The sequence below is a fragment of the Epinephelus lanceolatus genome, chromosome 14 (genome assembly GCF_041903045.1).
Source record: "Epinephelus lanceolatus isolate andai-2023 chromosome 14, ASM4190304v1, whole genome shotgun sequence".
Lineage (NCBI taxonomy): Eukaryota > Metazoa > Chordata > Actinopteri > Perciformes > Serranidae > Epinephelus > Epinephelus lanceolatus.
In genome coordinates, this window is record NC_135747.1 from 22,267,059 (window position 1) to 22,290,729 (window position 23,671).

At 41.2% G+C, this 23,671-nt stretch overlaps 2 protein-coding genes across 2 annotated transcripts in view; both read right to left on the bottom strand.

Annotated features, from left to right (window-relative positions):
• Positions 1-45: 45 nt before the first annotated feature.
• ifih1 (interferon induced with helicase C domain 1) lies at positions 46-16,596 on the bottom strand. The gene is made up of 16 exons (XM_033617615.2): positions 16,063-16,596; positions 15,616-15,787; positions 15,356-15,481; positions 14,369-14,434; positions 12,030-12,244; positions 11,211-11,421; positions 7,368-7,585; positions 6,740-6,841; positions 6,513-6,636; positions 6,186-6,401; positions 3,793-4,049; positions 3,538-3,687; positions 3,219-3,380; positions 2,938-3,128; positions 2,690-2,783; positions 46-914 (listed from the first exon to the last, which is right to left on the bottom strand). Exons 1-16 carry the CDS (start codon positions 16,495-16,497, stop codon positions 717-719), a joined length of 2,937 nt encoding a protein of 978 aa, XP_033473506.1. The 5' UTR covers positions 16,498-16,596; the 3' UTR covers positions 46-716.
• Positions 16,597-18,506: 1,910 nt separating this feature from the next.
• kcnh7b (potassium channel, voltage gated eag related subfamily H, member 7b) overlaps positions 18,507-23,671 on the bottom strand; it is a 54,379-nt gene continuing 49,214 nt past the window's right edge. Inside the window, exon 16 of the mRNA XM_078174489.1 lies at positions 18,507-22,484. Coding sequence (XP_078030615.1) covers positions 22,173-22,484 — 312 coding nt within the window. The 3' untranslated portion in view covers positions 18,507-22,172. The remainder of the gene's footprint in view (positions 22,485-23,671) is intronic.

Here is a 23,671-nt window from a genome sequence, read left to right on the forward strand (position 1 = left end):
GGAGATATTACGAAATAACGATGCAGTAATGCAGTGTTGGACAAGTCATTATTAAGGGATAATTTTATTTGAATGTTATTAATTGTTCAGAACATAAATGGAAAAATAAAAGTATTAGAAGCCAGATAGGTGACACATTTTTATCATCCAAGGATCCATACAAGTTGCGTGTTTGCGTACGCCACAGGCACTCAGGTGTGTCTATGCGGAACAATTCTTAACAAATAGTTCTAAAAATAGCAGCTGTGACTGTCTCAACAGTTTGATTTAATGGAAAATCACCAGCACCTGTTTTGTCTGCATGTGTGTTGACAGGTGGGCTCTGAGGGGCTATCACAGGCTCAGTGGCTCCAATCTCATGAGACCACAGGAGCTTGAAAGAAAAATCATTTCCCCCCAGTTCATTTTGTATCAGTGATGCACACTCATATCTCATGATCGTTTCTGCAGTAAATTCAACATATAGTATCTGATACACCAACAAGCCCAATGGAAATTAATATTTTTGACAACCTTATACTTTATAAAAAATATTGCACATGCTTTGCAACACACACTTAAATCCACCACCAGCAGTGACTCCAGTTATTGTTGCACCGTAGCACTTCCATTTACCAGTGTTAAAAGAACTGTAATGTACGCCGTGGAAGCCAAAGGCAGAAATGCAACAGAAATCAATATTTTTGTGAGTATCAGTGAGTCGACACAGTGGTGATTCATTCAGCGTCATCCTCATCTGAGCTCTCAACCACCCGGCTGGCGTGTTCAGTGTAGTCAAAGGCAGGGAACTTGATGGGAAGCTCATTCCACTTGGTGCATTTGCCCATCTTCTTTCCGTTGAACGTCACCACAAAATATTTCACGTGGAGGCAGGGGCAATCGATGCCTTTGTAGAGCATCATGGAACCCCATCTCTGCAATGGAAATCAGATGTTAAAACATTGTTTTGCTTACTGTTTTTGGTCAGTGACAAACTAATCAGTGCCATGTGTACCCTCAGGGAGTCATGGCCTGAAATAAAAAGATATGGAATCATATGGTTGTAGCTTTAACTCTGGAAGCCCATTTCTGTCAGTGTGATGGAATAAAAAGCTCCTGTAAAATCATTACAGTAAGAAATATGAAAAAATAATGACTTAGTATCTCAAAATGAGAAACTCAAAACTGACTTAATCGGTAAAATTAATGATAAACAATACAAGTCATTTTGATAAAGTTTCTCATGTTGTGATACGAGTTCATTATCTTGGTAAAGTCTCATTATATTGACTTACAGGATCTTTTTTCCCTCTCACACTGATTCTCATTCTTTCCAAATTATTTTAGTGTGTATGACTGGTCTCGTTTCACTCTTTTCTCTCGTTATTTTTAAAGGAGTATTTCATCTACAAAACGACCATTTGTGTAGCAATTTCTCACTTTGTGTTGCCATGAATTTGTGAAGTAAACTTTGTTTTTCTTGCATACCTCCACAGTGAATCCAAAAAGACGAAGATTTTTCATGAATTGTAATAAACAGGGACTAAACTATTTAAACATTCAGTCACAAACTCTCGCACAACTCATGCAGTATAATCCAAGTCTCATTAATCCAGTCGTATGCTCTGTACTAGGGCTGCCCCCTAATGGTTGACCAAACGTTAGTACACCAGAAATGTCATTAGTCTGCAAGATTTCATGTGAAACTCAGTTAGGAGCTGCACCTTGTCAAAAAAAAAAAAAAAACTTCTATGACTGAACCATGTGGGTCCAGGTGGTTAAATACACGGCATGTGTATGGCCCCTAATTTCCAGGGCTGGTACCTGTGGTTATTCCACAGGCTAGTTAATAACATGTCGGGCAGGAAATCCAAAGTGTGGGATCATTTTGAGAAGGTGAAGGACGAACCCAAGGTGATATGTAAACTCATCTTCATTGGTCGACTACAAACATGACGTATCATCTTAAACATGGAAGTAGCTACATGCCCATTAGCCACTTTGCCGACAGCGTCATTAACAGGCGGCTCGCTCAGTGTGTGACGTGCACTTGTAGATAAAATATAGGCCTATATTAATGAAGGTTCATTAGTACGCTTTTGTATTTCTCTGTAATGTAGCACAGTGTTAACAATGTTACTGATACTATTCTCTCTCAGACCGTGAACTCAAACCATTGTGTTTTACTGCCCAAAATATATATTTGAATAATGAAATTAATATCGTAAACATGTGGAAGACTAGTCGACTAATGACCCTAATTGACAACTATTGATCGACTAGGAAAATTCTTAGTCGGGAGCAGCTTTGCTGTACTTCACAAACACATGCATTTTTACTAAAATGTTAGTATATAGCTATAGTTTTGCTGTTGTTTAATGTGGTCACCAGTGTCTTTGCATTTTTTGGTTTCTCCCTTCACAATGAAGGCATGCAAGAAAAACGAAATTTTCTTCATGAATTCAGCTCAATGTCATGAATAACTGATAGACAAATGGTTATTTTGCAGGTGAAGTGTCCTTGCAAAGAGACATCTTACAACACTACAGAAACTAATCCCAAGCAATCCATGCAAGCTGGAGCTTTACGTTGAATGGATAGACCTGAATGTGGTATAAAACCTCTTCTCTAACCTTTAGAAAGAAAGTAAATAAGTGTATTTCCCAAAATGTCCAACTTAAAAACACCTAACTCTCTGAAATACATTTACCTGCCCGCAGTCTTTGCATGCTATGTAGTAATTGGTCTCATAATCCAGAAGTCGCTCTTGAAGATTAGTATTTTCCCTCCGAATGAAAAGTTTACTGTAAAAAAAAAAAGTCAGTATTTGAGTTGACTTTGGATACATTTGCCATGCATGCAGGGTATAATTCATCATTGGCACATAATTACAATTGTGGCATTGAGTTTATACATCATGGAATGCTGCAGAAGTCAATTCCAAATTGTAGTTTGTACCTGAACTCTGGTGTGACGTTGACTCTGTGCATGTTTTCAATCATCTGGATGTCGTCGCCAGTGCAGACGTGTTTGCTGCAGCTTCGGCAGGTAAACTTCACTTCACCCTTTGCATCCTGCATTTTTTTCTCCTTCTTCTTCTTCACTGTCATCTTTTCCACCAGTATAGCCTCCATCTGAAAGTCTGTGATCTGATGAAAGGAAAAAAAAAAACATCAGAGAGCTGTCTTGCATGGCAATTTGGGGTTTCAGTCGAAACTTTTTTTTTGAAGTGAATATACCCGTTTGTCATAGTCTGCTTGATCTAAGGCTCTGATTTTCTCAATGGCTTTGTTCATCATGTCAATGCGGTACTCATTGACACACTCCTTCTCAGCCACCCCAGAGTTCTTCACCTCGACCAGAGAGTAACTGCTGTCCTCAGCTCTTGCTCTGCCTCGAGCCTGCAAAAGGTGATGATAGAGTCAATAAGCAACCACTTTATACCTTTATTTCACTGTAACACACATGTATAATGGTGCCTTTATTACTAGGGATAGAAGTGATAATCTTTAACACACACTACAGTTCATTACACATTTGATGACTGACGTCACTGACCTGAATCATAGCAATCTCATTGGTCACAAGCCCATATCGGATAACAAAATTGCAGGCTGCTATGTCCAGACCTTCCTCTGCCACTGTGGTAGCAATCAGCAAGTTGACTCTACCACTGTGGAATTTGCTCAGCACCTCCCTTTGCTCTGCCTGATTAACACAAAAATTGTGATGAAAAGGTTAAGTGTGAGTTGGACTTGAAGTTCGTAGGATGCTGGAGGCAAATGTGCTGCCATTTGTGTGATGTGTACTCACAGCCGTCATTGGTTTAACAACACTCTGGTCTCCTCCTCCGATCACATGTGAGGCTTTCACTCCAATGTCAGCAAACTTGGGGTTTTCCTGAATCCACTGACTTAGAGCAATGGCGCTGCGACGTGTTTTGGTGAAAATGATCCCTCTGGCCGCCTCCCTGCTGCTGAACTCGTACAGAATTTTACTTTTTAGTTTTGTCAGGCTGTCATTTTCAAACTCTGGATGCTCCGCGAGCCTCTGCAGCTCTTCCTTGTTCTCTGCAAGACAGATGTCAAAGAACTCTAGTACATTTTTTGCATCATTTTGGAGGTTAAAGAAACAGCTCAACATTTTGAGAGAAATGTTTATTCACTTTCTTGACAAGAGTGAGATCAGAAGATTGATATCTCACGTCCGTCTGGTAAATATTCCACTACAGCCAGTAGCAAGTTAGCTTTAAAGACTGGAGAAAAGGAAGACAAGCTGTCCAAATCTGCCATCCATCACACCTAAAGTTCACAAAGTAGCTTGTTTATTTCATTTCGCAAATGATCATTTGAATATCAATTACTCACCGAGTGGCATGTTAAATTTATGAAGAAACATTTGTTTTTCTCACATGCCTCCACAGTGAACAAAGAATCCTAAAACAGAAAGTCATAGGAGTCCACATTTGTCAACAGCAAATCTACATTAAAATATCCATTAACAAACTGTCACACAGCTCGTGCAGTATAATCCAAGTTTCATTTATCCAGTCATATGCTCAGTGCTTCCCAAACACATACTTACTATTTAAAACACCTCTGCATAAAAACACATGGATGAGTAGCACGCCTGGGCTGTATATGCAGAAATGTTTTATCTTATCTTACTATATAATCGAAAACCTGTCTGTGGGTGTGTCTGTGTGTCTGTTCCATGTTTTTCTCCTCACTGACTTGGTCAATCCATGTGAAATTTGGCACAGTGCTAGAGGGTCATGGGAGGATGCGAATGAAGCAATATTACATCAATTGGCCAAAGGGAGGCGCTATAGCAACCGATTGAAATTGCAAACTTTGAATGGGCATATCTCATGCCCCGTATGTCGGAGAGACATGAAACTTTGCACAGAGATGCCTCTCCTCATGAGGAACAAATTTGCCCCAAGAACCCATAACTTCCGGTTGCATAGATTTTTCGCGATTTTTAATTTTTTTTCTTCTTAAAATCAATCTCTTCCTAGGAAGTTTGACCGATCTGCATGAAACTACGTGGCTCATCACATAAAGGTGTATAACATCTCAAGGGTTTCACCGATCACCACGCAAGTTTGTAGGCATATGACCACACATAATCTGAGGGGACCCCTCTATTATTGACCCGATCAAACAAAATGGGGGCGCTAGAGAGCTAATTTCTTATCTGGGCCTAACCGCCATATCGACTTTACTAAACTTGGTAGATATGTAGAACAGGACGCCTCAAGGTGACTGGAGAAATTTAACTCTAATTGGCAACTGGGTGGCGCTATAACAACAGAAAAATGCTTAAAAAAAAAAAAAAAAGGCTAACATGCGACCGATCGCTGTGGCTCCCCCTGTGGCCCAATGTTTGTTTTTTTCCCCTAATTTTTGGTATGACTAAGTCATGTTATGGTATGCTGTACATAATCATGGAAACTGTCAGTCAGTCAGTCATTCTGTCTGTCCCACGTTTTTTTTCTACTCACTGACGTGGTGAAACTGCGCATAGGCATTGAGGATTGGCATAGGTAGAAGCTACCAATGGGTATGGACTAGTATGGTAAGGTTTTAGTGAAAATGCATGCGTTAATGTGGGAGGTACTCAACATCAACTGGATAAATGAGACTGGGATTATGCTGCATGAGGTGTATGAGAGTTTATAATCAGATGTTGTGATGTAGTTTTGCTGTTGTTAATTGGATTCTTTGCTCACCGTGGAGGCATTTGAGAAAAACAAAAGAATTCAATGTAACACGTGGTGAGTAATTTATATACAAAGGATCATTTGGGAGGTGAAGTATGCCTTTGATCTGCACAAAAACCACAACCAAAAAAGAGAAGTTGTAGAGAGAGGTTGTAAAGTGTGGTTGCACAGTAGCTTTTGTTCCAAAAAATAAGTCTTATTGCAGTTGGGTTACCAAGCAACATGCAGATACTTATGTTACTTACCCATGACACAACAGCTGGTTTTACAATCCTGTTTCCAGTCTTCATGGTAAGCCAAGCTAACCAGTGGCTAGCCTTATACTGACAGACATGAAAGAGGTTTGGGTCTTTTCATCTACCTCTCAGCAAGAAAGCAAATAAGCTTATTTCCTAAAATGTCTGGCTCTTGGCTGAAAATTCAACAATCCATATAACAGTAATGATAACGGCAAGTCGGCTTTTGCCCAACACCACGATACCTTTGAACAAATTGAAGAGGAATCTCTCAGTATCTGTGATCTGAATGGTCTCCTCATCGTCTGGTGTTGTTTTTTGCTTTATCTGCTCCTGGTGGTATTCGTTCAGGAAACTGAAGGCATCACGCATGCGAATAGTGTTGCAGAGATTCAGGCCCTCGTTGTACTGTCGAAGGTGCTCTGTGCAAGCCCGCACTTTCTGATTTTCCTCTGTTGCAGCTAAAATGGATTGAGACAAGTTTTAAGATCCACAAAACCAAGTAATTTCTTATCAAAAAAGGAAGTTAGGCAAAGTATCCCTGAAGATGAGCATAAAAAAATAGAGCTCACCTATTCGTTCTTTTTGAACAACCCACTGTTCGTAATTCTGAGAGCCAGGTTCAGAGGTGGGGCTCAGCTCAGCATGGGCATGAATGGCATTCATGATGTTCTTGATTACATTACCAAAGGGATCCTATAAAGAATACAAACATATTACACTCTTAACGTCATTCCTTAGAGAGAAACTGTAACAAAAAGCTACTACGAGGCCGGCTCCAAATGTCGAATAAAAATACCTCTTTTCTGTCTTCAATGCTTTCAATGATTTTCCTTGGTTCCTTTTTGTATTCCCCAAGGCTCCTTGTCATGATTTTGACAGCATCCAAGTTTGCACAAATCTATGAAAGAGACGCACAAATTACATTGTTGGATTAGTCAAAGTCAGACATGTCTACACTATTTCTATTTAATGTCTGCCTAACAGACACAGAGTTGAAGCCAAAAAGCTGTTTTCAATTTTCGACTTTTGTGGCAGTAGGAAACTTTATGGCTAGTGTGTGTGTGTGTGTGTGTGTGTGTGTGTGTGTGCAGGGGCAGTGTGGAATATTAAGAGCAGCTTGACTGGATGAACAGGATCCTCGATGACTAAGTCAGAGAAAGTGGAGCAGGATGTAGATGAGAACAAAAGATGAAAAAGTGAAACTGAAAGAGAGACATTTCTGTTGTTTGTGGTGATTCGAATATACTAGGTGTGGCCACAATTCAAGCTCACAATGATCAGACAAAAGTGGTTATGTCTCTAGTGATTTGTAAGGCCGCAGTCTCTGGTGTTGTTATAGTAGACTGCATTAGAATGTTAGGTCTAACTAATATGTGTTGTTGTGCACAAAGGTGTGGACAGGTGAAGCTGAGAATGATATTTACGCGCAGTATGTGCTCCTCAGCTTTCGCCATTTTCGTGGCTCCCCCGACCCCTGGTGACGCGGTCAGGCCCAGGATCTGAGGGATGGGCACGGGCTCCTTCTGCTCTTTCTTCAGCCTCTTGTTTTTGTGCTTCTGCTTCAGGTAGCGCATCATTATGTGGTTGTAGACTCCTCCTTTCTGAGTGTGGTGGCACTCATCTATTACGATCAGTGACAGATCTACATGAAGAGAAGAAAACCAAAGATACAAATGGATGTTTTGTCAGTATGCCATGCAAAGTAGTCGCCAGTTTATAAAGAAGCAACTAGGGATGCACGTTAAATATCGGGCCGATAAATTATCGGCCAAAAATTGGACATTTTTATAATTATGCACAGCCGATAATACAAAGCCTGACTGCTTTCATTGACTTGACAAGTTTTTGACTGTGTTTGCGAGTCACCAATAAACACACAGAAAAGAACAACTGCAGCACACTGTCAGGAGGACAAAACATGTTGCGGTCTTTCACAGTTCCAGAAGACATGATTGCACCAAGGAGATTCTGATCTCCGACTGCCCAACACAGGTTAGACACAACGCTGAAGGACCGTCTCCACAGTGTTAGCACGAGCTAATTAGCAGCAGTGGCTTACATCCAATACCAAATATAAAACTTATAACAACTGCTAGCCATGTGATGCTACAGTTAGCGATTATTTTTATTGTTACCCAACAACCCAGTCTGGAGCACGTTTCTCTCTCTCTGGCTGCGTGTGTGTGAGACATTGCTAGTTCAGTTTGGTGAGGTGAATCAATAGGGCATCGCTATTCTCCGTAGTTGTAGCCTAGTCTGTCGTGGGACGGTGAGACGGCGCCTGGGTGAGTTTATAAAAATACAGTGTGATGATATTAACATTTCATACATCAGAGGCCTGTACTGTGAAGCAGAATTTGACATTAGCAAAGTAACTTCTGGGTTAACTCTGTTTTTTTCGGTACTACGAAACTATTTCTCTTTTTACCAGATAAATCACCGTGGCAACTTAAGCAGAACAGCTAACCTGCTCCGAAGTAGGTTAACTTCAGGGTGTCGGATCACGGCCTGGCAACACCCCGAAGTCTGACCAATCAGATCACGAGCAAAAGTCCAGAGTCTCAGGTAAAAAAGAGGCGCTTATACTGTATATTGTTATAGGTCAGTAGATGAAGTTCGTTGTTGCAGGGCTCTCTGTCCACTGGTTTTGAAACAGAGCCTCTAACAACGGAGAGATCGTTTACACACCTACCACATGATTTTAGCATGATTTGAACTTATGCAAAGTTTACTGTAGTCTGCAGTGATCGCTGCCATTGCTGTGTGATGAGAACCAGGATAAAATGGTCAGATAGACCTCATGAGTGATTAATGGGGCCACTTTTTCACCCCTTACTTCAGTAGCAGAAACAGTCTTGCTTCACTTTGAAGTGTGCTATGGGACATATTCAGAGTAGTTTCGTCATCATCCAACTAAACAGCAAAAAATAGTCATAAAAAGTCACATGGGCCTATAGTTGCACATAATTTAAGTTTCGGCTGACGGTGTATTTTGGATAGTATTTTCATTATGTTTCCACATTTCTTGTTATGAAATTACAGGGTATCATTTACATCCCTCGTCATTGACATTTTACTATCTTGCAGTCGCAGACTCTTTCGGTACCCTTTCATCTTATGTCATATGAAGCAGCCTACTTCATTCATGGTTCTGATGATGTCGCGTGTAGTTAACACCCCCCGCCTCTTTCACATGAACGCGCTGGTGGCTGGATAGGAAAACCCAGAGTTGACTGAACTGGTTGATAACCAGCTTTGTAGTACCCCTTACCCAGACGGCCAATGTTAGGGCTAGTCTAGTCTCTATATACAGACTCTACATTTAGTGAATGTAGAGTCTGTAGGCAAACCCCGGAGATCTTGCCTCCGGAAGAAGAGCGGAAGAGCCCTTGTTTCCGGTTGTAGGCTGTTTGTAGTCCATGTGATATTGACTAATCACGTTTGAGCCAGCTGCAGTTGTTGCCAGGTTAAACAGTCTGTGTGGTGAACTAACGAGGCGGAACATAATTGCCGTCACTGCAAACTCTGAATCCATCGCAATGTTTCAGCATATTTACTTATATATAAACGGAAGTCGGAAATGGAAATTCGCCTCCTCCGCCCAAATCAAACTGGAATACCAAAAAATCGGGGGTCTGCCCCCAGGGGCTGTATCGCCGTCTGCCGGAAGTCAGACGCCGAATACAGCCGATGGATTCCGAGAATGGGGATAGTCAAACCAGATAATGAAAGATATCATGGGTAAGGTGAGCTGGCTTCGTAGTACAGGCCTCAGATGTAAGGTGGACCTGCCGATGCGCATTCAACCCGTTCATGAGTCACTGTTTGTCTCTGTAGTAGAGACCCCACTCTGCAGTATAGTTTATAGGCTTTACTCATACTGATCTCCCTCTCTCTTACCGTTAACTATACATTTAATACTGCTTAAAAGTCATTTTACTTTCACATCTTTGTATTTATAATGTCCATCTGTAGTGTAGGGTGATATGGGGCCTGGGGCTTTGAGACAATACCACAGCCTCATGTTGGCAGGTATGAAAGAGTCAGAACTGTTCTTTGTTTTTGTTGTGTTAGCAAGTGATGTTGGTTTGATTTGATCAGTCAGGGCTATGGGATATTACATCATCCATGTTTTCTCACTACATCATAGCCTTTCTTACCCTCAGGTGTACATAAACTACAGGTTATACACTTCTTTTTAAAAAACAAAAATGTGAAATTATCGGTTATTGAATCGGTTGCATCCCTAGAAGCAACACTAAAGATGACAAGAAGAGGAATAAATGGTGAGAGATTCTTCGCCAGGAATATTGTACAGCGAGATTACTGATTGCTTTGTTAGAACAATAACATTTATGTTTCTGCATCTCCCACTGTAACATTACCGGCCAGGGACTGCAATTTTGTCAACCAAGCAGTGCTATTTATACGACATTTATTTGTATTTCTTAAATAAATAGAGGTGACTTTCTGGCACTGATTACAACATCTTTCTGTAAGAGAGATCCTCCCACACAAACCAGCACTTTTCTAGGAACCTGACGCAGCAGTTAAAACCACACAATAACATATGCCGGAAAACTTCAAAAATAGCTTTGACTCATTTCTGATTTTTGTATTTTACATAAGTGTGAGTGAGCGAGGTGAATTGCAATCATTCACACGTTCAAGTTTAACCAGAGTGATACAAATGTGTCCCCAGAGGTACAAAAGAGTAGAGAGGAGTGGCAGCTTGATGTACTGTGGGTGATAGAAGCTCTCATGTGAATTTGATCAACCACACACTGATGGCTTGAACAGACGTGTGGCCTGGAAGGCAGGGGATAGGGAAAAAAAGAAAAAAGGACACGCTCTCAGGCGTTTCAACAAACAGCATATGTTCCACTGAGGTGGCTATTCCACCTTGGACTGGTGAGTGCCAACAAGAGTGAACAGCAGAGCCGGAAGACTTTGACAAGATCCTGTCAGGTATCATCAGGGGAGATGTTATGAGTCCTCTGGGTGGCTTTCTATTCCAAAACCTGTCAGTGTCTGTGGTTTAAGCCTGGGCAGATTTTTAACTCAAGGTTTTAGGAAGCCTTTTTCCAAAAAAAAAAAAAAAAAAAAAGTGGAGTTATTGTGACCTTGTTTCAGTTTTGAATACTGTTTTTTTTGGAGTGGTGATCAAGTTGACTTAAACCAAAGGAATTTGTTGAGCAATGAATAGTAATTCACATTCTTGTGTTGGATTTTATGAGCTTTTGTAAAACTGTATTGTAAAATCATACCGCTCAAGTTCACCCCGTCATCCTCTCCTGTGATGGACCTCTCCAAGTAATTTTCAAGGATCTGGGCTGTGCAAATGATGACATCATTATTCTTCACGATCTCTGTGAAAGAGATTTTCAGCTGGCTGTCTCCGCTGACTCTCTCCACTTTGTAGGAGGGCTTCAAAAACGGACAGAACTCAGCAGAAAAATGCTGCTCGACAAGAGGGACCTACAGGACACCAGAGGACATTCAGTTTTATGATGCTGATGGTACAAAGTCAAGAAATAAACCTCAATCAAAACAAAATAAGACATCCATGTTGTTTGTATTACTGCAAAGCTGCTGATGATTTGAGGGTGTGTTTGTTTATGATGACAACTTTGTTGATTAGTTGTGCTGTGGCTTATAAAACTTTGTAGCCCATTGTTTGAAAATCAGGATGAGACACCCCTTTGTCTCAGAAGAGACACAATTAGGCAACTTATTTTTCTGCTCTGTTGAAAAATGAATCGCCATGATCGGTTTCAGTAACATACAGTCACTATTCCCCAAGCTCTTATGAAACTCAAAAAAACCCCATTTTTATAGCTGGAAAACCTTTAATCTAAAATGGAGTACGTGTGGTCTTTTCCAGCGCAGAGCAGATCACATGCCAAATAGTACCAAAGTGCAGAGGAATACCTAAACCCTATGGCATGTAATTTGTGGTGAGCTGACCCACATGTGCAAATTGACTGAAAGATAGAATGTTTTCTTTGGATTTGAAAAGGAAAGAAGTAGGTCAGCATAACAGCGCACAGACGTAAGTCAGGTATACCAGGCTCGGGCTGTTGTACCTTGTTCACCAGGATGACCACTTTCCCTGAACGCCCCTCTGCCCTCCTGCTGTCCAGATGGTGTTTGGTAATATAAACTGCAACCCTGGTTTTACCACTTCCTGTTGGGAGGCATATGATGATGTTTTTCCCCTCCAAGGCGGGTCTAGCGACCTCCATCTGATAATCTCGAAGAACAATATCTTGTCCTGGGCTTCTGGCCGCTGCTACTAGATCTGTAATGCAGAGCAGACATTCAGACAGACAAAATTTATTGTCTGTGTCAGCAACCCACCATTACAGGCATTACCAGGAGGAAACGACTGTGCTTGACATTGTTTGTGGTCTCGGCCCTGTGGTGGGATGTGTTCTTAAAGTGCCCTTAAAAATACTGTATGCATATGCACCAAATTCATAGAATATGTTCTACATTTAAAACACAAACAATGAGCAATCTGACTGAACCTTGTAGTCAATGAGTTACTTATGAGAATATGCTAAATAAAAAGAGTAGATATGATAAGCTTAAGCTTCAGACTACACCTTTTTGTTTTGGAAATGTTTTCTTCTTAATGTAATGCCTTGTTTTTTTTCTTTATTATGTGCATTCATTTTGGAAAAATGTCCACAAAGACCAAAATAAATTACCACTTTAATAAACTATACTTTCACTGTTACGCTACTGATTTTAAATCCCAATTAACACTGCATGGAGCACCTATAAAACATCTCGTCTTTGGTAAAGATGTGAACACTGTGCACTAACAATAAAATCAGTGAGCGGCACAGCTGTACCATGAAGTTCAAAGATTAAAGAACTGTGCCAAAAGCAGGACAGTACGTGCATCAGATTTCTTTGTTGCAGTACAAAACATTATATGTTACAAATCTAAAACTGGAAGTCATATTTGGTGGGTTTGAGCCAATTCAATTGCTTCAAATTTTCCAGAAATAACAAAACATCAGTCAATGTGCAACATCTGCATGTATTTATCAATCATTTAGATTTTCTCAAGCTGCTTGGAGTGTATCATTTCATCATCATTTCAGTAATGTTTTCCCTGTTCTTGAGGTCTATTGTGTCTCATCTCCTGTTTGCAAGGACAGCAGAATTATTATGATCCACTTTAGTCAGACTTAAAAGTCGTTGGCACGCTATGACTCATTTGCTCTGTCTAGGCAGGGGATAAAACATGACTAAGATGCCATGCACAATGTGCACGTAAAACCCCCCGGCTACCTTCAACCATAGACTGTGTAAAAGGTTATACATGTCCCCCACTTATGGGTTCAAACCCCCAGAAAGTTTTAATTTTCCCCCAGTGCAGACAGCTTTTAATTTTCTGTCTCAGCCTTGGTATGCCAGAGGTTAAAGTGCTTTTTGAAGCATCAGCATGGAAGTAAATACACGTCTCTGCCGATGGAGAGACAAGGCTTTAACAACAATAAGATGTAAACAGTGGCCTGTTTGGCCCCCTGGATTTTACCAGCAGTTCCCAGATGTCAAAATTATTAGAGCAGGAAAGTCAGCAATTAGCTGCGTTTAATGTTGTTCCAATAAGAACAGAAAACCCACAGGCTTATTTTTCAATCTGATTCAGTGCCGACTTGAAATTGATTTCAGAAGTAGCACAAATAATTCTGCACATGCAACTGGTTTCTCAGTCTGGCGGAACCATCTTACATGTGATCCTTTCTGTTTAAAGCGTTCAGCTTTGTGGCATTACTCACATTAATGAGACAAACTGTGCTGTAACCTTATATTAAGAACATAAAGGATACTTCCTCTGTTAATTCATATCATATAATTATTTCCACTGCCTCATTATTCCACATGCCTCTCCACTCCACATGCTAAAGCAATCGTTAATTATTTGAACACAAGGTTGGAAAGGCACTTTATATGAGCACGGTGTAGTGAGAGATGATGCAGGAGCTTTTGAAATAACCAAACAAAAAGGAGCCTTATATAAGCAACACTCCACAGCGACTTGAATTAAACTTTTCCTTTACATTACCTTACAATGCACCATGTGGTTTTCATTTGTGGCTCTGGCTATGCTCTGTCCTTTCTGACCTCTATGTGGTTCATCATGGTACACACATGGAACATATTCTTTGGAGTTGAGCAGGCAAAAATGTTCCACTTGCAACACGTTCCAAAGACTCTCATTATCCTGCTTTTATGATACTACAGGGCACCTACACATAAGAGGACATTTTTTCTCCCTTTGACCTGAGTTTGGTCTTTGTGTGCGGTCTACTGGGACCAGAACAGAGCAGGTTTCTTAGATTACTTTGAATATGTGAACAACATTAACAGTATCATCAAGGGTGAGCAAAGGGTCAAACAGTCCCACCTGGTCGTGGGCGCTCCAGGCTGCTTTCCCGTTGTTTGGATTTAGTGCTCGCTCCTGCGTACAGGTCTGAAAAGATATCAACCAAGGTATAAAAGTCGAGAAAGGCAGTAAATCTTATTCTTGTTCACCGTGCTGGGACTAATGGCTGCTAAGGAGTCAGTTTACCCAACTTCCCAAAAAGCAAGCGTCACAACTGGTGGTATCTAGTTTACTTGCCAGGACTTTGAGATGTCTGTCTGACACATGTGAATCTTGTGCATGTTTTTGTTTTTGATCTGTTTTTGATCTACTGAGGAAACAATTTTATGATTGTGTCCTGATAAAATATTTGTCCATAAAATGAAAGCAATCTACATGGACGGACACCACTAAGGATAAGTGGGGTATGTGTGTTGTGAATTGGGTGAACTGAACCATAAACTACCTCCTGCACTGGTCCTGACTCCCACTTGGGGTTGCCAAAGCTTCACTGGAGGGCTGCAAGGCCTTCTTGAATTTACGATGTGTAAGAAAACTCTTTAAAACAATTATACAGTGGGCCTGTAGCTCAGCATTTTCAGATTTTAGATTATTATTCAAGATGTAAACCTAAAAAAAACCAGAACCCTCCCTCTCTGCTAAACAGCCTCGTCCTGCATTAGAAAAACATGCAGTTAAAATAACCAAAGAGCTTTCCATAAATAATCTGCTTAAATTCCTCCAAATCACTCCTTTGACACAAACTTCCTGAAATGTTCTGTACTGTTATTGTTATGTAATGAATATAATGTGAAATATCTACAAAGTGTCACTTGGTCAGGGGTTGTCACTTTACTCAATGATAGAAAAGGGGCCTTTGAGGAGAGAGGTTGGGAACCACTGGCCTGTTGGGTAGTAAGAAGGTCCAAATTCAGTTATTAGACTTAACATTATGAATATGTACTGAATCAGCACTGCAAACATATATAGATTTTCCACTGCTTGTTGAACTGAGGTGTTCTGTAAGACCTGCTTCATCCTGAGGCTCCTCCTTGACGCTGATCTCCATAAACTTGGGGCTATCGCCACCTCCAGCTGCTGCTGGAGCTTCACTTCCTGTAGGTTCATCTTTCAGGGGAAGACATGCCATCTCATCTGAGGCGAATGAGAGATAACTAAATCACACTTTGGGAGTTACAATAATAAATAACCTCTACCAAACACAGACACATTTTCTCTATGCCACAAGACTGCCTGATGGCATTTCCTATCATGGGTGTGTTAGTCACCTTTTGTGTCACAGTCAGTTGATCCAGTCAGCTCAAAATACAGGTTCTGGTGTCCAGTCTCACGCAGAACTCTGAGAAATTTAGAAAACCATCCATGTTGACCTCTTACGATACATCTCAGGAGTTCACGAGCTCCACTCCTGTTACCTTGGTTTGTTGTTGTAGCTGTCACCTACAAAATGAGCAAAGTAATAAGTGGAGTTGAGAGGTTATGCAATCAGAGAGGAGTGCTGTGCTCTGCAAACACATATGAATGCATTTGTCTGCCATCTTGTGGCCACAGGCTGCAATCACACCCACTGGGACTTGGGGATTTAAAAAGTTGAAGTGTAAAAAGTACATACAGAGAAGTTGTATTCAAACTACATCTCTCTTAGATCATAAAGAGGCTGATCAATTACAAATAAACAATGATGTGACAGCTTACTTTCACAACAGCGTACTTACAATCTCTGAGTCATCCTGGGTGAGCAGGCCCTCAGAGGAACAGTGGATACACACATCTACAGTATTCATGTCCAGAAGACGGGGGGAGAGTAATTCAACAAGCTTGACACAGTAATCATTCTCTGCCTCCACCTCAGGTCTGGGGGGATTGACCTGAATGTATTCCGCAGCAGCTTCACATCCTGAATTTTCCAAGGCTTCAACAAATGCCCTGAACCAGCCAGGCTCGTGTGGCTTCTTTATGACAGCGGATATAAGGAGATCTGTGGCCGCTAAATTGCCATCGGTCCTCGCCTTCTGTCTGATCAGCTCCTTTTGCTCGGTTTCGATAAAAAGCACATAATCCAGAACCCGCTCCACCACAATCCGCTCTCGCAGCCTCGGCCTACAGTAATCAATAAGATTCAAATATACATCATCCTCCTCAGAAGCCATTGCAGCTCACATAAACAACAACGCTGCTCGCAGGGGACTGTACAGTCCGGATCCAGCAGAGGCATAAACTACGTAGCCTACAGAAAACGATGATTCACAGTATCGAGGAAACTGAAACTCTTTCACTTTCATTTCTCCCAAAGTCTCCAGAATTTAAACTGGCCACTAGATGTCAGCATTGGAACATAATAGGTGAGTCTTTGCACGTCCTAAGACCTTACAAATATTTTAATGTAACTGACCGAGGCGTTTACATCTGTTTCCTATTGTTAACAGTGGTTGAATGTGACTAAATACATTTACTCAAGAATTATACTTAAGTACAAATCCAAAGTACTTGTACTTCACTTGAGTATTTACCTTTTATGCAACTTTATACTACTCAACCATATCTCAGAGGTAAATATTGTACTTTTTACTGTACTACATTTGTCTGACAGCTCTAGTGACTTAGTGTGAGATAGGCTACTTACTCATTAGTATATTGTATGTCCAAGGTCTGGACCTGCAACTTAATCAAGCGAGTTCACTTTGCTTTTTAGCCATCATAATTAAGCCATTCAGCCTGTTTATAGAGGAGCAATGTGAATTTCGTCATGGTCGTGGAACAGTGGACCAGCTCTTTACCCTTGCAGGGCTGCTGGAGGGGTCGTGGGAGTTTGCCCATCCAGTGTACATGTGCTTTGTGGACTTTGAGAAGGCTTAGGACCGTGTCCCTCGGGGAGTCTTGTGGGGGGCACTGCGAGAATAGGGGGTACCGGGGTCGCTTCTATCAGCCGTCCTTGTATAATCAATGTGAGAGCTGTGTCCACGTACTTGACAAAGTCAAACGTTCTCAGTGGGTATTGGCATCCACCAGGGCTGTCCTTTGTCTCAGATACTGTTTCTCATATCCATGGACAGGATCTCAAGGCGCAGGTGATGTGATTGTGTTGTCATGCTGTCATCACACCATGACCTCCGACATGCACTGGGGTGGTTTGCAGCTGAGTGTGAAGTTGTAGGGATTAGAGTCAGCGCCTCCAAATCCAAGGCCATTGTTCTCTGCCGGAAAATGGGGGATTGCCCCCTCCGATTTGGGAGAAAGTTACTGCCACAAGCCAGGGAGTTCAAGTATCTTGGGGTCTTGTTCATGAGTGAGGGAAGAATGGAGCGTGAGATAGATCGGTGGTTTGGCGCAGCTTGTGATGAGGACGCATCGCCGGACAGTCGTGGTAAAGAGGGAGGTGAACTGGAGGGGGAAGCTTTCGATTTACTGGTCCATCTACGTCCCAATCCTCACCTATGGTCATGAGCTCTGGGTAGTGACTGAAAGAATGAGATTGTGGATACAAGCAGCGGAAATGAGTTCCCTCTGTGAGGTGGCTGGGCTCAGCCTTAGAGATAGGGTAAGGAGCTCAGACATCTAGAGGGAGCTCGGAGTAGAGCCGCTGCTCCTTCGTGTCAAAAGGGGTCCGTTGAGGTGGTTTGGGCATCTGATCAGGATGCCCCCTGGGCGCCTCCCATTAGGTGCTCCAGGCACGTCCAACTGGTGGGAGTACCTTGTAGTACCTTGATTTTTTCTTATTTCAGTTCCCTCCGTGGAGTTAACTGCCCTCCAGCCATGCGCTCTCCTGCCACATCTACACAAACTCTAAAAAGAGAAGCCTTACTGAATTTACATTTTGTGTACTGTGGTGGAAATGACCGTAACCCCAGAGGACAGTGTTCTTTTATGAAAAAAAGACATGAAATACTATTATATCTTACAACACATGATACATTTCATCAATATCAAATCTTGGCTCAGGCAAAGGAAAAAAATAACACACATTAAAGAGCACTTTGTATATAATGAAAAAAACAATGCTTATCTATCATTTAATTTTGTATAGAACTATATTTCTAACTATACATATAACTACTATATAACTGTATAAGAAATATATTATAGTCATGTATATATAGTGGAAGTAATGGTAGTTTTTTCATTGTAAACACTTATATGGAGAAATCCAGTGACACAGCTATGAGTGTTTTCATTTATTGCTCCAACAGCTTCAAAACAAACATATGTACTACAGTTTTTCTAGAGTTTCTCATATAATTTACTCAGTTAAAAAAAATACATTTTTTTTACATCTTGCAATGTATTTGTTTTCTAACAATTGTCTAACAACATTTTAACTTTATTGTACATTGCCAACAAAAACAGTACAGGGAAACGATATGCTTCGTCGATGTTATGGTTAGGTATACATGAAGATGCTGACTTAGCATTTGGATTGGTTGTATAGGCACACGACCCTCTCTGGGGCCTGTTTATGCGCAAGTTCTAACTTTCCATGCGCCCCCCTTCCCCCCTCTCCCTCAACAGAGTACATCCTAAAAAGAGACAAATATACTGACATCATTTTATATTGTCATGTGCTACTTTGGGCTCATAAGCAGTGCAAAACAGTAAATATATAAATATAAAACACATGCACTGCCATGTAGAAATACCTACATCATACTTGTTTGTCAGAGGCATAGCTCTGGGATAACAGCAGAATACTCTTAAATCTGCAGGTTATGATATCCCCCCTGACAAGCATGTATGGTGTGTTCTGTTGGCTTAATGTTGTACAGTAGGTGCACGTCAGTGACCGCAATAATAATGCACATTGTTTATAGAAGAAAACTACAGTATACTTGATACTGTACTGTGTATTGCAGTGCAATTTTCCATAACCCCTGAGTCACACTTCAGAGAAGACGGGCATACAACTAAGGATAACAAAAACTGTTCTCACACCTTTGTAATAATGCTGTATTACACTAATAGCTGCAGAAAATAGCTTGTATAGTCTGTTCCTATGCAGGCCCTTTAAGTGGTTGTCAGTATATGTATCGCACACAGGCTTTCGATTCTAGTGGGCTCTAATGGGACTTACCGAGTTCATCAGTGACTGTTGAGGGTTTTCATGTGGTGAGCACCCTGGTGGAGGAAATTCACTGTATGTGTTTCAGCCTATGGCCTTGTCAGTGCCTCAGATACCATGCAAAGATTTCAGCAACTTGGTCATTTTCAAGTCCCCTTCTCATGCTTTAGGTACTCATACAATACGTGTATAATGGCAGTGAGGAAACAAAGTAGTGCAGGGTCCTAGCTTTGGCTCACAGTCTTGCTTCCAAGTCTCAAGCTGCACTTGCAAACTCCCTGGACATCCTGGTGACAGAAGTGGACCGCCTCAAACCAGCATTTACAATCTTCAGTCATGGTCTCCATTTCTGTTTCCCTTTCTTCACTGACTGGAGTATAGAGAGCTGAGTGATCAATTGTGTTGCCCTGTCTCTAGGGGGACTTTGGCAGTGAGTGGTACAGTAGCTGCTCTTTGTTGACACTCAGCTTCTGGAGATGTAACCTTTCCCTCTTCTCACTACAGACATGAAAGTGTGGGAAAAGTTGACTTGAAGGTTGTTGGCAAAATCTGACCAAGGAAAAGATCACTGTCAATTATGTCAAAGACATTTCACTTCTCTCTCAGTCATGGACAGGAACTCTCTTGGCAGTGTTTGTTCTGGGACCCTAGATCTCTGTTATGTACAGTGGGGTGATCTTTGTGTGGTCTTTTACTGCCTCCTTCCCTTGCTTTCTGCAAAGGAGTACTGGTGGTGAAGGACTGGTGGCTTCCGATTGTCACCTTGTCTGTCTGGTGACTTACTTTTGTCTTGCTCTTGGCCTGCACTCAGGACTTTGGAGAAGTTGTGAGACCTTCAGTAGGGGTTTAGTCACCCTCGCCTTCTGCTGGACTAGGAAGGAAATAAGTCCCTTTACAGAGATGGTGAGGAATCATACATTGCATGCACTTCTTGGTTTACTGGTACAGTAGTAGCCTGGGTATTGAGAAGCTACTCTTACCCCATCTTTGTATCTGAGTGCTGGACATTGGGACTCGTCTAGTGTGAAGTATGTGGGTCAGTCAGCACCTCTTGCTTAGCAAGTATTGATTGAAGGAGGGACACATTTGTCTGATGATCAAGGTTGTCAGGCCTGTTTCTCAGTGTCCACAAAAAAAGTTGTGATGTAGTTAGACTGGTGCTTGTGTGATAGTGCAAACCCACTTTGCAAACAGTAGGTGTTGTGCTCATTATCCTTGGGTGGTATCGATTTTTTCATACCTTTATACCTTGCTGACATTTCACAAGGGTATACGTTATATGACAGTATTTGTGTAAAAACAAAACAATAACAATAAAAAAACATAAAAGCTGAGCTAGAGGTGATAGAGGTCATTGTAGAATGTTACTCATTACCTAGCTTACAATGCTGTATTTCTAACATGCAGTTAGCTTACCTAGACAAGAATTGCTGTGTTTAATACTTAGGGCCCATAGAATATTGAGTACATAAGAAATAGGCGCCCTTCATGCTGGAGGGACTGATGCCGATTGTTGCTGTGGCAGTTACCAACACATCAGTAGACTGACTGGAAATGATGTTTTGAATAAAATCATGTGGCTCATAAACTGCTTTGTTAAAAGAAGTCATAGTTATATGACTGATATATATGATATATGTTAGTCAGTTATATGTGGTAATACTCCCGAACAGGGGCAGTCCTGTAACGTTTTCCCTACCACTCGCAGTCGCCATCTTTCTCAGCTTAGCTGCCTGTTCCACCAGTAGAGACTGACCTCTGGTGGTGCGTTCTGTGCTCTACAATGCATCACCTCAGTACAGCATCTCCGTATCAGTTTAATAGAAAGAGGAGCATCTGCATTTTTGATGGTATTTACAAGCATACCTTCAGGATTTCTAAATATCCCGTTATACTGTAATACCTTGATACCACCCAAGCCTAATGTGCATTATGGCTGACTCTAGCCTTGTAGTCCACTCAGCCCAGCCTAGTGTGACCAATTGTGTATTGGGACATAAAATGTTAAGTCACAAAGCGTGGTTCAGAGTCCATTAGAGCCCATTAGAGTACAATGCCTGGGTGAAACACAAAGTTGATTAGGTGTTGTAACTAGTCAATGGCGTAGTGCAGGGTATATGCAGGTACACAGGGTTTACCCTCCTCTTTTTCTGGCTGTTTACAGTATATCCACCTATCAACCAAAAAGCCATTGGAATATGAGTATACCCATTTTCTCCTCTGTAACCTACCCATCTACATAGAATTACACCCACCTAATCAGCTACCACTACACCACTAATTGTAGTGCTAGTTCTATCACAACCAAGTGGAGCTCTTTCACCAGCACCCCTGCTGCTTAATTTAAATTAAGTTAGGAAGCTGTAGATGTAGTAAATGGGAAAGTGCTGTCATCCTGTAGGGCCACTCTCTGTGTGGAGGAATGATTCATCCTGATTGGTTCGGCATCTACATGTACATTTTTAGTGTGTGGTGCTTAAAAAGTCCATAAGAGGGCTTCTGTGTGAATATAGAACTACTGTTACAATATGTAACCATTGCTAATACACTGATAACTGCAGAAAACTGATTAACACACTGTTAACTGCAGCGAACAGTATTTTATCCACATGCATAATGAAAAAAAAAACAAAACCCAACTTACTACTATCGCCAAGCCATTGCAAATGAACAATACAGATGTCTGTGCCAGCATGCCTATAAAAAACTGCTACTTATAAAGTAATTACAGCATTACAGCCCAGATAGTAGAACACCGTGCTGTTGGAAGGTTTATGGCCTTGGAAACTCTTGGTCTGAGACCGGTCTGTGGAGTCCAGTGGTGTTGAGGTTGGAGTCAGAAGGGGCTGGAGACGAAGAGGTGGAGGAGGTCAAAGAGGTCTCAGTTGGAAGAAGAATCAGTGCAGACTGTTGATGCCCTGTGATCTGTTGTTGTTGTTGCTGCTGTTGTTGCTGCTGTGGCTCTGTATGTCTTTGTACGAGCAATGCTGTAAGGCTGCCCTCGATGGGTGCATTCACATTGGCCAAGCTTGACAGAGAGTCTTTGGATTCCTGAATGGCCCTCTCCAGTTTGTGGTTGGGGCCCTAAAAAGAACAGTAGCAGAATATACAACTTAGTTGCCTGCAATGGAGTTAAAATAGAGCCAAGTTTTTTTTAACCTAGACCTTATATTCAGATGTTTTTGCGTCTAAGTGACTAATGAGAACAATAGTTTTTGAAATTGGTCCAGTATTGAGAGAGTGTGCTGTAGCCAGCAGCGGTGAAAGAGGCTTCAATGTAATTACTTGTGGCAAATATACATCATTGTTGCCAATTTACATCCACTGAAAGTGTTTGTTTTTGCCATTGACAGGCTCTTATTGTTATTATAAATGTCTGACATCATTATGAAAAAGGATCCCTACAGAGATAGACCTATTTTTCAAAGAGTTGAGATCCTTTTTGTTTAACCAGGAACAGTCCTAAAATCGCTATGGCCAAACCCATCAGGCTGCATTTTAAATTCACAGTGACTTTAGTGCGTACAGAGTTATAGATCACATTTACCCAGATTGAACTAAGTGGACCTTAATTACCTGTGCATGATTGCCCCAAGCCATTACATTGCAGCCTATTTTGGATCTGCCGGCTGTAGCCATTTCATTCAACTCTGGATCAATTTCCAACAATTTCTAAAGTTATTGTTTTTATTTGTCACTTAGACACAAAAGCATGGAAAAATAGGGTCCTGGTTAAAAGAAAATATCTATGTCTTCCTTTAACGGACCTGTATTAACTCAGAATCAGGTTTATTAATCAACATTTTGTTTTTCATCAATATTTTGTATCAACTTGGTACCTACTTTTAGAAAAAAAGTTAACAAAAAATGACTCAGAATGTGAATGTGAATGTGATGTCATAATTTACAGAAAAAAGCAACTATAGTAATATTTAAAAACTAAATACAAACTACTGTTTGTAAAATTAAGTCTGGGGTGAACAGTCTAAAAAATATGCCGAGACAAACAGTTCCACATACGTAAAACTGTACGACTTGTTTTAGCCTGTATTGACTCCCATATGGGTGAGGCTTATTCCGATGGTGTCAGACAGTGGCTCAGATTATTTCCCGTGATTGTCCAGACTTTCTGGTAAACATGGTGGCAGACAACCCAATCAATCAAAACAGGTTGGAGCAAAGCAATATGAAACAGTGGGAGCTTGTCAGTTTATAGAGACTGCCTCATTGTCTGCTTGAACACCACGGATGACTTGGTGAGAATGTGATTG

What these genes read in the sequence shown, in the direction of transcription:
- ifih1 (XM_033617615.2), bottom strand. Translation starts at nt 16,497, where the DNA reads ATGGCTTCTGAGGAGGATGATGTATATTTGAATCTTATTGATTACTGT. An exon ending in GGAGCCTCAGGATGAAGCAG is followed by an intron (nt 14,435 to 15,355) that starts GTCTTACAGAAC and finishes ATATCTTTTCAG; the next exon opens with ACCTGTACGCAGGAGCGAGC. An exon ending in TGGTCATCCTGGTGAACAAG is followed by an intron (nt 11,422 to 12,029) that starts GTACAACAGCCC and finishes GGTGTCCTGTAG; the next exon opens with GTCCCTCTTGTCGAGCAGCA.